This window comes from Panicum virgatum, chromosome 9N (assembly GCF_016808335.1).
Source record: "Panicum virgatum strain AP13 chromosome 9N, P.virgatum_v5, whole genome shotgun sequence".
In the NCBI taxonomy this organism is placed as follows: Eukaryota; Viridiplantae; Streptophyta; class Magnoliopsida; order Poales; family Poaceae; genus Panicum; species Panicum virgatum.
The window spans coordinates 81,994,591-82,009,992 of NC_053153.1; the positions used below are offsets into that span (position 1 = coordinate 81,994,591).

Consider the following 15,402-nt stretch of genomic DNA (forward strand, 5'->3'; position numbering starts at 1 on the left):
GCGGAGGTGAGAGGCCGGGCGGGGCCGAGGATGAGGCGCCGCGGCTCCTCCGACCTCGGCGACGGGCGACGGCGCGCGGCCGGCAGTGGAGACCGAGCGGCGGCGGCCGGTCGCTGGCGGTGGAGGCCGGAGCGACGCCGCTGCCGAGGATGGTGCTGACGGCGACCAATGGCGGGGGAATGTCGCGGCGCCGGCGAGTAGCTGGTGTTGGAGCCAGTTGAAGTTCTTTCATCTCTCGGTACAGCCCGAGGACTTGAGAGCAACTCCAGCCGAGTGACTATCCGGGTTCCTATCCGACATTTTAGACGCTCTGGGCTAAAAATCACCCTCCAACGGGGCGACTATACAGGTGACTAAAATTGGTAGCCCACCAAATTTTGGGGCAAAGCCCACAAATCTGGGGTCCCTCTATCCTCCCTCTATCCCCTCTCTCTCCTCTCCCTCTCTCTCTTCTCCTCGCGGTGCTGGGAGCGAGGCGGCGGCGGCGCTTCTTCTCCGGCGCCTTGCCGCCGTGTGCGTCCTCGCGGTGCTGTGCTCCCCCGCCGCCGTGGTGGAGGTGTCGGCGCGGAGGATTGGGGAGACGTGCGGCGGCGGCGTAGATCCGGGGAGCCAGACCAGCGCGGCGCGGGCCTCCTCGCCGCTGAGGCGCACGGCGAGCTCGCGGCTGCCGGCGCGGAGGCTGGCGGCGCGCGCGCGGAGCTCCTCCAGGTGCCTCCCGCAGCCGGAGTAACCAGTGAAAGCTACTAGCTGCCGCGGTCGGATCTCTGAGCTTTCGCTCGCCGTCGGTGAAGGAGAAGGCGACGGGGACGGGCTCGGCCACAGCGGCGCACCACCAAGCTGGTTGCCGTAGTTGTGCAAGGTGAAGGCCGCCGCCGGGCTGTCGAGGCGATGAGCCGCCTGCCGGTGCTGCCGGTGCAGACGCACGCTCGCCTGCATCCTTTCGAGCGCCGACGAGGCGAAGTAGCTGTGCTGCCAGGCTGGGCTCGTGAGAAGCTGGAGGCGCGTCTCCGCCCTCGGGCGCCGGCCACCGCCGAGCAGGCGCCGCTTGAGCTTGGTGTTCCAGTGGTTCTTGACGTCGTTGTCCAGCAGGAGCAGGTGAACAGGATCCAGCAGGACATGAACCTCGGCGGCGGCGGCGGGCAGCAGCCTCGTGTCGTCGTCGACGGCTCCGACGCTCACCAAGCTCGAGGAGCTCAGGGCCTACCTGCACCACCTCCAATCGGAGAAGGCCAGTTCTGATCGATTCTTCACATTTAATTTGAGCTCTTATCTGAAGGAGGAGTTGATTCCTGAATCCTGATTGATTCTTTACGATAATTATATTCTTGTTTTGAAATTTGGCAGGAGAGCCGCACCAGGAAGGTTGCGGAGCTCATGAGCTTGTTGCAGTCTTCGTCCTTGGTGCTCGGCATGGATCCCAGGGAGATCACCGCCGCCCGCCGCGGCGACGAGCATGCCGGCGACTTCAGCGACGCCGCGATCGCGAGGCTGGCGTCGGAGATCGAGAGGCTGAGGGAGATCAAACGGAGCCGGATTGAGAAGCTGCAGGACCTGGTGGCGAGCATGCTGGAGCTGTGGAACCTGATGGACACGCCGGCGGAGGAGCAGCGGCGGTTCCAGGGCGTCGCCTGCAACATCGCCGCGTCGGAGGACGAGATCCCCGACGGTCTCCGGGACGGCGTCGGAGGAGTGGCGGCGGCGCGCTGGGGAGGAGGGCCGGCGGCGCGCTGGCGTCTGGCGGGCGGCGTGGGGGCGTCGGGGCGGCGGCGAGCGAGCGGGAGAGAGACGGGAGCGCGTCGGGAGAGAAGACAGGAGAGAGACGGGGCCCACTGGTCAGATGGATAGAGGCCCTATTTAGTCAGTTGGGCTGGAGCACACCTCTCATTTGGCCCTCTAAATTTTTAAAACTGGCCCTCAAAATGAAATATAGAGGCCCATTTTTAATCAGTCCACTGGAGTTGCTCTGATGGATCAGACCATGGTTGGCATAAGCTGTCAGCATGGTGTTGTACAGTATGGTGTCATTAGTCACCAACGAAACATCAGTGAACACACTTTCAGCAGCAGTAACATCGCCACACTTTGCATACGCATCAACCAAGGCGCTTGCCACACAGAAGTGCTTGCTGTACCCTGCCCTGACAACGAGGGAATGAATGCATCTGCATTGCCCTATCAATGCTGCGTTTGCACAAGCGTTCAGGATGGTAGCCAGGATGAACTCATCAGGCTCCTGTGTGCACTCATCTCTGAACAAATTGAAAAGGTAAAGGGCCTCATTGTTCAGGCCATGCTTCAGGAATGCAGAGATGGTGACTCCCCATGATACCAAATCCATCTTGCCAGCGTCCTCTATGACTTTCAGTGAACCCTGAACTGAACCAAGGGCTGCCTTTACTTTGATTAGTGAAGTCGAGACGCACTGACATGAAGCAAACCCATATTTCAGAATACATGCGTGGATCTGCTATTCTGCTCATGGTTTCTTGAGTCGTGAGCTTGTTGGAATGCAGACAAAACAGCTGGATAGGTGAACTCATCTGGTCTTGATCCAAAGCAGAGCAAGCTGCGGAAGAGCTTCATTACATCTTCAGGACTACAGTGCAGACCATAACCTGCAATCATCTCGTTCCATGTCATAATATTTCACATTTGGTACGCCCTTCTGTCCTCATCCTTGCTCTTGTGTGAGAGTGTAAGCGAGACAGGTTTTTACAGTTCTATGTAACTTCCTGATTTCGGCTATTTTTCATACAAAAACTGCCAGATCAATGATTGGATTATCACGTGGACAATTCAAATTCAACGAAAGCGGTTGACTATATCAAAAAGAGGTAGGCATTGTATTGCGTGATGGTGAACTTTACTTGTACTCCGTACTATTTTTTATTAGCAATCTGTTTAGGTGTGGAGATGACTGTTTTTAATTAGGATCAAGATGCATGTACACTACTTCTAAATATCTATCTGATGTTCTTTTATAATGAGCCGCTACTTGATTTCAATAAAAGATACTATAAAAAATTCAAAATAAGGATATCCACTTTGCCCGTAGCAACGCATGAACATTTTTCCTTCTATATCAATTTTTGGTCGGGCACCAAATGCAAATTACTTCCAGATGTCATCATGAGAAGATTATCAATTGCTTATGTTATGTTGATTTATGATGCACCATCTATAAAAATGAAGGTACATATTCATAGCGTCCCGCAGCAACGCGCGGGCATTTTTTCTAGTGAGTTTAATAGTAGCTTGGATATCTTTATTCCGAGCACAAGAATGATAACACTAATCATGTCAAAACCAAATGATAATCCTGATGGCACGCTAAGTGTCGTGTCGACAATCCTGATCGCCAATAATCAACCTAATGATGGTAACAAAACAAGATTTTTCATGCGTTTCCAAATTCCGGACCGTAAAGTATGACCGAAGAAAGAAAGTATGACCGGGGAAAGAAAATATGTAAAAATGAACACTCTCTTGGTTCTCCCATAAGTATATGGGTGCACTAAATATATTATTATTTCACATAGCACCGTTGACTTCGTTACAATAATGACACCTTCTGATGTATGTGTCTTTTATTATTGACGATCGACTTCATCCTTGGGTACTCAACGAGACGACGACGGTGACGGGGGGCATATGGGATTACAGGCGGGGCACTTAGCCCTGCATTCGCCCTTGGTAAGATAGCAATTTTTAGCCTCATATGGATCCCCGCAGCAGTAACAGTCCTTCCAACTAGGGCCGAAGTATTTGCACTGCATTGGGAGGCACCATATGATTGTGACCTTGCCCTCGCCTAACCATGATGTTGAGTTGACAGCACCACCAGCAGTAGCACTTCCCCCAGCAGCCTCCAGATGACGACCTGCTTCATTCCATAGATGATCTTGTTCGTTCATATGTATTTATGTGATCCATCATGAAATCTAATTGATTACGAAGAAGCAATAAATAAAAATATACAAAACTTACACTCTGCAGGCGATCCGATGAGCAGGGTCAGCATTAGCATTGTCATCACATCTCTCAACAGGCTTGCCATGATAGACGACGGAGGCCTATTCTGTTGCTTTTGAAATATTACTATATATATGCTTATGCTCTCCTGAGATTTTTTTGACTAATAATCTATCAAATCGAAAAGAGTCAACGACGAAGAAGCCATCGACGGCCCTAGACTTCGTGGCTATATATAGGGTACGTGCATATGCCAGGAATATGGATGGAGTCCCTGTTGGATTCATTTGGCCTTGGCCTATTTAAACTCAATTAAATCCGAATTAATTCAGGCACACTATCAATGTTAGGAGATACCAATTAATATTGCAAGTAATTCAAGAGGACCAAGCCGTGAGGTGTTTCAGCTGTTTAAAAGAATTGATTTTGTCAATTAACCAGCTAATAAGACACATGCATGTTACTATTCAATTTATGGATATTATGTGGGTCAGTTTTGGTAACTGACATGATGATGTCCATCAATTGCTATTAACGTCAAAATTGATTCTCCTGATTTCCTTGAGCAGTAACGTCAAAATGGATTCTCTTGATTTCCTTGAGCACATATAGGAACGAGTGCTTCTTCTCCTATAAGTGATACGTGAGACGTGAGACATCCCTAGAGCTATTTTCTTCTCCTGTTGCTGCACTCGAGTATTCCCATGGCTAGTTTCTGCACGCACAGAACCGGTGAGAGCAGGGCCTCCGGAACCACGCCCGCATCTGCGACACCTGCTCGGGTGCGATCAGGATTTTGGGGAGCACGATTTCGCGCGACTGCTCACTTTCGTTCGTCTATGTCACGCGTACAACTACTTCCCGGCTATCGACGAGATCGTGATCTTTACGACTACTTCCTGGCGTCCGTGGATTAAAAATAACATGAATTTAACTAATTTTCTAACAGTCCCATGATTTATTTTGTAAGTGTATTTGGAAAATATGGAGATGGAACTAAAGATTAGAATTTGCACGATCGCATATATACATATATACACACACACTCTCTCTCTCTCTAGCCAGCCATAAAATAGCTTATTTTGTGTCCAGGCCAATTGATGCACCAACCAAGCGCATCCGGCTCCAGAATCACGGATCAACCGTGCTTACTTAATGCCTTAATGGTTGCTGACCCTCCCGAGGTGACGATAATTCCATCTGGCACCAAATCAGCAGGGAGCACTCCTGCCATTAATATCAGCACGAAATCACCGTTTGATGCAGCTTCCTATATCGGTACGTCCTGGCAAGCTACCGTCCATATCTGCATTCAAGTGTACCATATAGGGTTACGAGAATACATGTATGCATTACGAGAATAAAGAGCCCATCGTGTATATATAGGAGAAACTAAGAACGATTAACTAGCTAGATGTAATAGTAGGGCACAGTGACAAGAAATAGTTACGATAATGCAAACGACTCAACTTGATATTTAGGATGGATAATTACCTTAATTAGATGTAAACCTGTTTGCATAAACCGGTTACTATATATAATGATGAGACATATTTACCATGAAATAGGTATATGATAGTTCGAATGGTTGAGTCACTATATATCATTTTACCACAATTTGACACCAAGCCTGGGGAACAAACACTTTAATCAGGAGACTAAATTTACCATGAAAATAGTTACGTACGATGGATTAGCATGATGATTAGGATGGGGAGTTACCATAATTCTGTGAAAAGCCTTTGTTCCAAGGTACCGATAACTATAATGATGAAACAATTATCATGAAGCAATCACAACAAAATGATCTACGGCAATTGTATGATGACGAAGTTACTACAAATGATACCTAATTTATTAGAATCAGAGATGTACAATAATACGACACTTTCAGTTCTGTACAATATTTATACAATGAGTTACGACAATAGGAGAGAGAGAGGGAGAGAGAGAGAGAGTAGGCCATAGTAACTTGATAGTGCCACTTCGGTAATTGCGTATTGTCATGTATGTAAGTTCTCGTGAAGGTTAACCATAGACAAGCAGCGGCGGATGCAAAGGGGGGGCGGGGGGCTCCAGCCCCCCCTAAAGCAAATAATTACACTAAAATTACTGTAGCAAAATATTAAATCACCATTAAAATTTTATACAAATTAACAACTTCATTGATTCAGCCCCCCCTTCTTCTCCATCCTACCTCCGCCACTGTAGACAAGGGCATAATGTCTAGTGAAAACATAATTTAAAATGGCAGCAGGCATAATTCTAGTAAAGACACTAGAAACTGGGGCGCGCCTTTGGCGCGCCAGCTTGGGCTGGTATAGTAGATGACCTGTGAGTAGTATTAGCGTAGGCTATGTCTAGAGGATTATACAATTGACATGGAGGTGGGGATTAAGTGGACAAAGAAAGCGATGATGGAGTCCCGGAGATCTTAGTTGTAGGTTTGGGAATTTTGTAAATAGAATTTATGTTGTAATTGTAAAAAGAAAGATTTGTACATTTTTTCTTAAGCTGGAAGCTTAATATAAATGCGAAAACGGGAGAGTTCAAGCTAGAATCATGAAAGTTAGCAATCTGTAGACACGTGATGGTATTTTTTTAAGAAATTAGGGGTAAATATTTATGTGAACGAATTATGAAAATATTTTTTAATTTAAAATTTTGTTGTGTAGCAGGGATTTAGATTTTCAAATTTTGAGTGATTTTTTGTATTCAAAACTTTTTGACATAAAAATATTTCAGTGTCCGAATCATAGGTAGAATGGATTTCATATAAGCATTGGTGTGAATGAATTGTGGAAGTGTTTTGAGTTTAAAAATATGCTCTGTAATAAAGTTGTATATTTTGAAATGTTAAGCAAATTTTATGTTGGACACGTTTTGGTTCGAATGTGTCTTGGTAGTCGAATACTATGTATAGTGTCGCTAGTGTAGAAGTAATGAATGAAACGGATTGTTACATAATTTAAGTAATATTCGAGGGTATTTCGAAGAAAATTCTTGAGAGAGGAAAAAGACGGCGGGTTGTATTCCAAGGAAGTTAGGGGATTTTTTTTGCAAAATGTCCTAAGTTCGAGGACTTTTTTTCGAAATGACTGGGAAACGCAAGATCTGGTATTCCAAGGAAGTTCGAGGACTTTTTTGCAAAACGGCCTAAATTCGAGGACTTTTTTGCAAAATGTCGAGGGCTTTTTTGCAAAATGGCCTAAGTTCGAGGACTTTTTTGCAAAATGACCGGGAACTTTTTTGCAAAATGTCCTAAGTTCAAGGACTTTTTTGCAAAATGTCGAGGTTTTTTTTGCAAAATGACCGGGAAACACAAGATCTAGGCCGTCCGCCCGGCCGATCCGACGGCCGGGAATTGCGGGCGACGTGGCGCAATGCCGTGGCCGAGCTTGGGCCGCGTTTAGAAGTATAGAGATAAGGGCGTTGATTCTAGTAAATCACTTACAATTATTTTTTTTAAAAAAAAAAGAGGATAACCAAATACAAGAAGTATAAAATCTAGTAACTTGACCTAGGCCATCGTGGTAAATGAATTGTTTATTGCTTTACAAATTGTTTAACTTTTGAAATAAAATTAGACAGTCAACCTAGTTTTTTATTCTCGTAATCGACATTTGCAAGTACGTACATGTAACCAAAAGTGCATCGCGGCATGTGGTAACCTGCATGTACTCTGCACATGCATGTATCTGGACGGTTCGTTACGCAATATTGCTCCCAGCAGCTCCTCCTTGTTTGGCGCTGTGCCGCTGATTACGCCGTGAACTAATGACCGTTGTACCATTCGTCCGTTCAGTTCGCTCGGTGGCTTTGCCTACGGGCCGGATTAGCAGGTGGTCAATTGGGATGCGCCAGGTGACCTGGCTATAGAATAAGCTATTCTATGGCCGGCTATAGAGTATACTCTTTACTCACCACTTCCTTTACTCATTTAATCCTTTGGAATTTCGTTGGGCGCTAGCAAATATTATAATGCGACGTGAGAGTTTCCTCTTATGTGTAACTTTCTAAAAAAGTAAAGAAATTTCCATACACAAGCGTTTCCATAATGTGCGGAAGTAAATGCATATACCGGCCTGATCTAATACTCCGCCGTGGCTCTCCTAAGAAAACAAATCATCTTTTTCATGGAAGTACACACGCGTGTATCTGTGGACACGGATATACGTGGAGGGCTTTTAGATGCCTTGAATATATACCAGTGTTTTTTTTAACATTTGCATATATACCACTGGTGGTGACATATATATATATATATATATATATATATATATATATATATATATATATATATATATATATATATATATATATAGTAAAGAATAAGGTATTTGTTTCAAAGGGCAAAAACATTTATACCCCTGTTTTGCAGCCGAATGGTGATTTTGCCTCATTTTTTAAACTTTGTGATTTTACTCCTGCTATGTTAATTTTTGGACAATCGGACAACTCTGCCCATGCACTTTTACACATTTTTGTTTATTATGACAACTAGAAAAAAAATACACGTGCGTTGCTACGGGCAATATATAGATTATTATGTTGAATATTTATAAATCTTATTTACAAATTACATCTTTCGTTCTATGCAAGAACTCAGCACACTGATTGATGCAATTTTGCAATACCAGTGATAGCAAAATTAGCCAAAAGACAGGCATTCCAAATTCCAGGGGTCGATCATTACGTTCTCATCTAGTTCTTGCGGCTAAACATTGAAATTAAGCTCCAGTTTGCATCATCTTCAAATTATGAGAATCTAGATTGTAGATTCTGAGAATGGAGTCCTTTTAGTTCCCTGGATTTTAATCTTCATAGTAGATTTGTTGTGAAAGACAAATGTATATAATGCCCCTCATCCCTGATCTCTTATTTCTTTGTACAAGCAAATAGTTCACATCCTGTTGCTTTTCAGATAGATTATGCTTACATCCTGACGTCAAAAAGAAAAAGATGCATAGTACAAATATACCATACAAAATATACACATGTCCTGCCATTATTTAATTATTTTCTGGTAGACAGACAACGTAAAGTATACTTTCATACATATAGTTGTAGGAGATATTTTACCAAAGAAAAAATGGTAAGCCCGGGGATATGTTATAGTTGTAGGAGGACCTGACTACCTGAGGGGTCGTGGCGGGCGCGTTGTCGTGGCCAGAGAGCAACTGCAACAGGAGCCCTCAAATCAAGGCCCTATCTGTTATTTGGGGGCCGGCTCCTATCTCTCGGCTCCTAAATCTTGCTTCGAGGTCCAGCAGCAGCCATTATCTCAAAGCCCCCATCTATTTATCTCCTTTATTTTTTTGGAAGAAAAAAAAAGGAGTAATCACGGCGGCGTTGCCGGGCGGAGGCGAGCGAGCAGGGCAACCGCGGCGGACCGACGGGGCAACTGCGGCGGCGTTGCCAGGCGGAGGTGAGAGGCCGAGCGGGGCCGAGGACGAGGCGCCGCGGCTCCTCCGACCTCGGCGACGGGCGACGGCGCCCGGCCGGCAGTGGAGGCCGAGCGGCGGCGGCCGGTCGCTGGCGGTGGAGGCCGGAGCGACGCCGCTGCCGAGGATGGTGCTGACGGCGACCAATGGCGGGGGAATGTCGCGGCGCCGGCGAGTAGCTGGTGTTGGAGCCAGTTGAAGTTCTTTCATCTCTCGGTACAGCCCGAGGACCTGATGGATCAGACCATGGTTGGCATAAGCTGTCAGCATGGTGTTGTACAGTATGGTGTCATTAGTCACCAACGAAACATCAGTGAACACACTTTCAGCAGCAGTAACATCGCCACACTTTGCATACGCATCAACCAAGGCGCTTGCCACACAGAAGTGCTTGCTGTACCCTGCCCTGACAACGAGGGAATGAATGCATCTGCATTGCCCTATCAATGCTGCGTTTGCACAAGCGTTCAGGATGGTAGCCAGGATGAACTCATCAGGCTCCTGTGTGCACTCATCTCTGAACAAAGTGAAAAGGTAAAGGGCCTCATCGTTCAGGCCATGCTTCAAGAATGCAGAGATGGTGACTCCCCATGATACCAAATCCATCTTGCCAGTGTCCTCGATGACTTTCAGTGAACCATGAACTGAACCAAGGGTTGCCTTTACTTTGATTAGTGAAGTCGAGACGAACTGACATGAAGCAAACCCATGTTTCAGAATACATGCGTGGATCTGCTCATGGTTTCTTGAGTCGTGAGCTTGTTGGAATGCAGACAAAACAGCTGGATAGGTGAACTCATCTGGTTTTGATCCAAAGCAGAGCAAGCTGCGGAAGAGCTTCATTACATCTTCAGAACTACTGTGCAGACCATAGCCTGCAATCATCTCGTTCCATGTCATAATATTTCTGACACTGAGATTACTGAAGAAGCCATAAGCAGAGTGGAGCAGACCACATCTAGACAGCATGTTGATGACCGCATTCGCTACAAGTAGTTTCTCAGAGTAGCCATGACGATAGGCAAGTCCAAAGATCTGAAGACCGAGGGAGGTGTTCTCCTTAGCACCACAGAGCCTCAGCATGACAGATAATGTAACTTGGTTAGGTTTACAACCATATAGTGACATGTCGACAAAGCAGTCTGTAGCTGCCTTCACTTCCTCATCATTGGCAAGACCGGAAATTACCGTGTTCCAGGAGACAGTGTCCTTTTGCCGAATCTTACCAAAGATAGCTATGGCCATTGTAACACCTCACGTGTTAATTCCTAGTAATTAGGAGTAATCATGTTTTTAACATCGTCATTAACACTAACCGTGCATGCATAAAATGTTTTTAATTACATTTTGCTAGCTTGTTAACACATGAAATGATGACTATTTTTCAAATCCAATAAAACATGTTTTAAAAATAACTTTTAAATTTTTGTTCAAATAAACTTTTGCCTAAAAACAAAGGTTTAGAGTTTTATCCTGTGAACAACTTTCATATTGGTGGATTTTGATGTTGCTATGCAAAAAGTGAAGAAAACTTTTAATTTTGCTTTGAATAGGACATTAATGCTTTGGTTTTAACATTTCAAATTTTAAACCATGATTTGATCTTCAAATGAAGTTTTGCCTAAAACAAAAGTTGGAGGAAATCAAATTTTGAACAACTTTCATTCTTAAAATTTTTCGAGTTTCTATATGAAATTTTGAGTTTTGGACGGTCAAAATCGAGCTAAGTTTCGTTGAACCATTTTCTCCCTCTGTTCACAGCTTCCGGCGCCCATGCCGCACGCCCATGCCAGCGACGACTCCACGCGTCGGCGATCCTCGACCTCCGCTCGAGCGCGTCCTTGTCCTCTCCCCGAGGCCACGTTGCCCTTGCGCCTTTCCTCTTCTCCTTCCTCGAGCTCGAGACGAGCAGAGACGAGCGGAGCGCCGTCGACGTCGCGCCGACCACCCCTCGCTTTCCCGCCCCGTTTCCACTCCCCAGAGCCGATTCGCCTCGCCCCGAAACTCCGCAGCCTCTCCACGAGCCCGACCGAGCCTCTCCCCGGCCGAATCGGCCCGGCGCCGCGCCATGGCCGCTACGGCCACGAGCCGAGCGCCAAGCCGCCGCTCCCCTGCTCTGCCGCTGTCGCCGTCGCCGGCCACCCCAAACTCATGTGCCGCGCCTCTGCGAGCCACTGCGCGCCGCGGATGCCCTTTGCCAGGCTGATCTCCGTGCCGCTCCGCTGCGCCGTCGACCGGCCTCGACGCTGGCAAGAACGTCGCTCGCCATGGCTGCCGTTTGCCCTGCACGTCGAGCCCTTCCTCCGGTTCTCCTCCGCCCGAATCAAGGCCGTGGTGAGCTCCCTCTCGACGCCCTCATCCTCCCTGGCCCCTTCCCCAACCTACATCGGCTGCCCCCTCACCGAAATGACCGCGCCCTCGCAGCTCGAGCTGCTGCTCCGCCGCTGCCCCCCTACAGACCACCTCCGACTCCGGCTCTTGCTTCAAATCGGCCCTAGGAGAGCCCCTTGTGCTTCCCCACCACCCCACTGCAGCCGCCATGGCCTCCCCTTGCCAAACCGAGCTCGTGAGCACCTCCTCTGTTCCAACTTCACGTGGAGGGCCTCGTGCAGCAATTCAGACAAATGCAGGGGGGTTTATGCACTGTCATAGACTCATAGAAATAGTGTTTCAGGGACCAAATCGCTTGAAACTTTGAAAATGCATAGTAAATAGTAGAAAAATCGTGAAATAGCAAATTAATATGTTTTGGAATCCTTGTGAGAAGATCTGTGCAGTAGAGGTATAAAAGTTTATGTGTTAGTAGAAAAATATTGCTCTCGATATTTATCTATGTTTGTTAGACATAAATTCATATATTTAGTTGTACTACTCAAATTGCTATGAAATTTTTATGGTAGGCTCTTCTTGTGAGGTGTGTGCTGTGGTAAAAATTTCAAGCTGATTAAGTGCAGTATGACCGAGTTCTTGAATTAACTTGTTAAATGCTTAGTACATAGAAATGTATAAAAATAGAAAATGTATTTCCATTGCCCTTGGATGATGTTCTTATGCCTTCTAAACTTTTAACATGGCCATGTGCTTATAGAAAATGTTGAGTTTTGCATTTATCTAGCTCTCACATGCTTAACTTAAACTAAAATTTGTTTTGTCGGTAGTAATTAGTTTATAAAGCATGTGCATGCAATATTTATACAGCATCCTAGTCTTTGCATGTGTAATCCACCATAAAAGTTTCATGATCAGAAGAGGTGTGCATGTTGTAGATCTTTAATTGGTTAGTTTATCTTGCTATTGTGTTACTCATGTGTAGATCTTGTTAACTTTTGAGAACCAGTTTATTGGTTAATTTTGTTAGCTTGCTTGTGTTGGCTTGTTAAGTTAAATGGTCTTGGTGTTCGCTCATGCTTTTTTTTTTTACTTGCTAGTTAAATAAAGTTCTAATCTAACCCTTCTTGCTTTACATGTTGCTTGGCTTTTCTAAATGAGTTTAGTAATGCTTTTCGAAAGGAAACACTTCAGGCTAAAATACTTAAATGAACTCTCGTGTTGCAGCACCAACTCTTTTGCCTTTTGAGTTTGTTTGTTGTGTTTACTCGATAAATGATTGTCCAGTCCTGTCTTTCCTTTAATTGCATTGCATTTGCATTGTTGCATATCATCTAGGTACGCTAAATGTGCGACACGTGGAACCGGAGGGCAATGTTGAAGCCGAGCCAGAAGATGGTGCACGGGTGGACTAATCCAGAAGACGGAAGGACCGACTGGAGTGCATGCTTGGACTGGGATGATGTCAAGCCGGTGCAAGACTACAAGCTAACTGACTTTGTGTCAAACCCAGGCAAGCCCCAGAGCATAACCCCTAATTTGAGTGTTCAATGTTTATTTAAGTATTTGTGCATTTACGTTTTTAGGAGTTGTATGGAACCCTAGTATGCATGTTTCTCCCTAGGTACCTTTGAGTCTATACTAGTATACATGTGTCGTTAGTATTGCCATGCTTAACTAGGATCCGGTAGAAGTCGAGTGATTGCTGTCACTCGCGAGCTATAGGTTTTTGTTATTTATGGAAAAGTGGCTTGAGAATGAATCCGTGAGGAAAGAAAAAAAATGGAGACCGGGCAGAGAGGAATTGGATTACGGATATGAAATGTTTGGAAAGTGGACCTCCGCCTGTGTCGATTGAGGACCGTACCGTTGTTGGCCCTGATGACCGAGGATTGAACAGTAGTAACCACATACCGGAAGTAGGAGGTAGTCGAAACCGGTAAACTGTGTACCACTTTACGACGATACTCTGAATTCCATCCTGCTACGCTGGGCGTGGGATGATGGCGGGTGTTGGATTGGATGTCGCCTCCGGGTTCTCTGGGAGTTCGCTGTGAGGGGCCCTTCACCTGGGTTTTAGCAGGCGTGGTTCAGATGTCGTGGTAATGATGGAAACAGCTGACGCGTGTGGCCCGGCGTGGTTTGCATGTGTCGTGTGAGTTAGGTCCACCTTGCAAGGTTAAATCGGATCGATTCGCCGTGACTCGCGGATATGAGTCTTGGTCACTGCGTCACATCGTAGTAAAGAAGTGGAATAAGAATTGAAAGACGAGGATGGAATATATGTTTATGATACTCTTGGAAAATATAATATGATGTACCATGTTTGCTCAAGATGTTTATGCAAACCTAGTTGATATTTGTACATTAAACTTGAGCTAAAATATTGAAAGCAAGGATCCACCATTAGTAGCTTTGAGCAAAATAACTCCAGAGCCAAAAAGCTTTGCATGTCTAGGAGTCGGCTAAGTATATACCACTAGTCGGGTAAGTCTTGCTGAGTATTAGTATATTCAGGGTTTGTTGTTATCATGTTTTCAGGTAGCTGCTGCTGGTTGGAGCTAACTAGGATTCACATCGGTGGGCTCGATGTGATGTCCTCACGTCATCGTAGTTATCGTTGTTTTTCTAAACTAAACTTCTATTTGTTTTCTGCTGCATTTTGAACTCTGATATTTTATGTAAATTTGTTTACAAAACTCCGCATTATAAATTAAATTTGAGAACTTTTATCTGCTTGTAATCATCTGTGCTCGTCTTCGTGCGAGACTTCCAGTGTTTTCGATCCTTAACCCAACAGGCTGCCGGATTACATCATTTTAAGTGCATGACAACTAGATTAACAATTAAGATGATAGTTAGCGTATTTAAACCGGTTTAATTTGGGCGGTTCTGGAACAGCCATGTCCTGCTGTCCTGTTCTGAAGTACATATCAACAAGCGCGTTCATCACTGAAGTACTGGATTCGAACCTGTTGTGGATGCCAAGACCATGTAGCTGCCGCCCAAAATTTAACTCGCTGTTGATCGAAGAAGCCTTTACAGCTGAAATATAGGTGAAAACATCAGGCGTTATTCCACAGCGATGCAGCTGAACCACTGTCCTCATCGCATCACATGCGTATCCATTCGAGATATAAGCCTCCAACATCGCGTTCCAGCATGCCAGGTCTCTGAAAACAATGCCTGCAAACACGTGCTCCGCAGCAGCAGTACGCCCATGCCTGGCATACATTAGCATCAACGAGCTTCCCACATAAGGATTGGCATCCAGGCCAGCTTTGACAGCGAGGCCGTGAACGGAAAGGCCGAGCCTGGCATTGGCCACCGCTGACTGGCAACAAGCACCGAGCGCGCATGCGAGAGCGAACTCGTTGGGGCAGAGGCCGTTGCCGAGCATGGAGACAAACAGCTGGAGGCCCAGGTCAGGCGCGGCGTTGCGCACGGAGCCGGACACCATGGCGGTCCAGGAGACGAGGTTCCGGTGCGGCATTTCGTCGAACACGCGGAGCGCGCCGGCGAGGTGGCCGCGCCTCTTGTAGAAGATGAGGAGGTAGTTCGTGGTGAAGGTGTCGGCGGACACGCCGAGCTTTATGCACTATGCGTGGAGCCCTGAGCCCGTGGCGAGGGATGGTGGAGAGGTGAAGGAAGACGAGGA

The 15,402-nt window shown here is 46.2% G+C and overlaps 2 protein-coding genes across 2 annotated transcripts; one reads left to right on the forward strand and one right to left on the reverse strand.

Annotated features, from left to right (window-relative positions):
- The first annotated feature begins 426 nt into the window (after positions 1-426).
- LOC120691183 (65-kDa microtubule-associated protein 3-like) lies at positions 427-1,969 on the forward strand. The gene is made up of 2 exons (XM_039974193.1): positions 427-1,228; positions 1,345-1,969. The coding sequence occupies exon 2, from the start codon at positions 1,375-1,377 to the stop codon at positions 1,843-1,845; it is 471 nt and encodes a 156-aa protein (XP_039830127.1). The 5' UTR covers positions 427-1,228; positions 1,345-1,374; the 3' UTR covers positions 1,846-1,969.
- LOC120689437 (pentatricopeptide repeat-containing protein At3g09040, mitochondrial-like) lies at positions 1,859-15,345 on the reverse strand. Its single transcript, XM_039971705.1, has 4 exons — positions 14,644-15,345; positions 11,652-11,655; positions 9,366-10,651; positions 1,859-2,422 (listed from the first exon to the last, which is right to left on the reverse strand). The coding sequence occupies exons 1-4, from the start codon at positions 15,235-15,237 to the stop codon at positions 1,859-1,861; spliced, it is 2,448 nt and encodes an 815-aa protein (XP_039827639.1). The 5' UTR covers positions 15,238-15,345.
- Between the last annotated feature and the right edge of the window lie 57 nt (positions 15,346-15,402).

Excerpts from the sequence above, each read along its gene's own strand:
- LOC120691183 (XM_039974193.1), top strand. The coding sequence starts at position 1,375 with ATGAGCTTGTTGCAGTCTTCGTCCTTGGTGCTCGGCATGGATCCCAGG.
- LOC120689437 (XM_039971705.1), bottom strand. The coding sequence starts at position 15,237 with ATGCCGCACCGGAACCTCGTCTCCTGGACCGCCATGGTGTCCGGCTCC. Across the intron at positions 2,423-9,365 it reads CCGCCGCAGTTGCCCCGTCG|TGCGTCTCGACTTCACTAAT; the intron begins GTCCGCCGCGGT and ends GCTTCATGTCAG.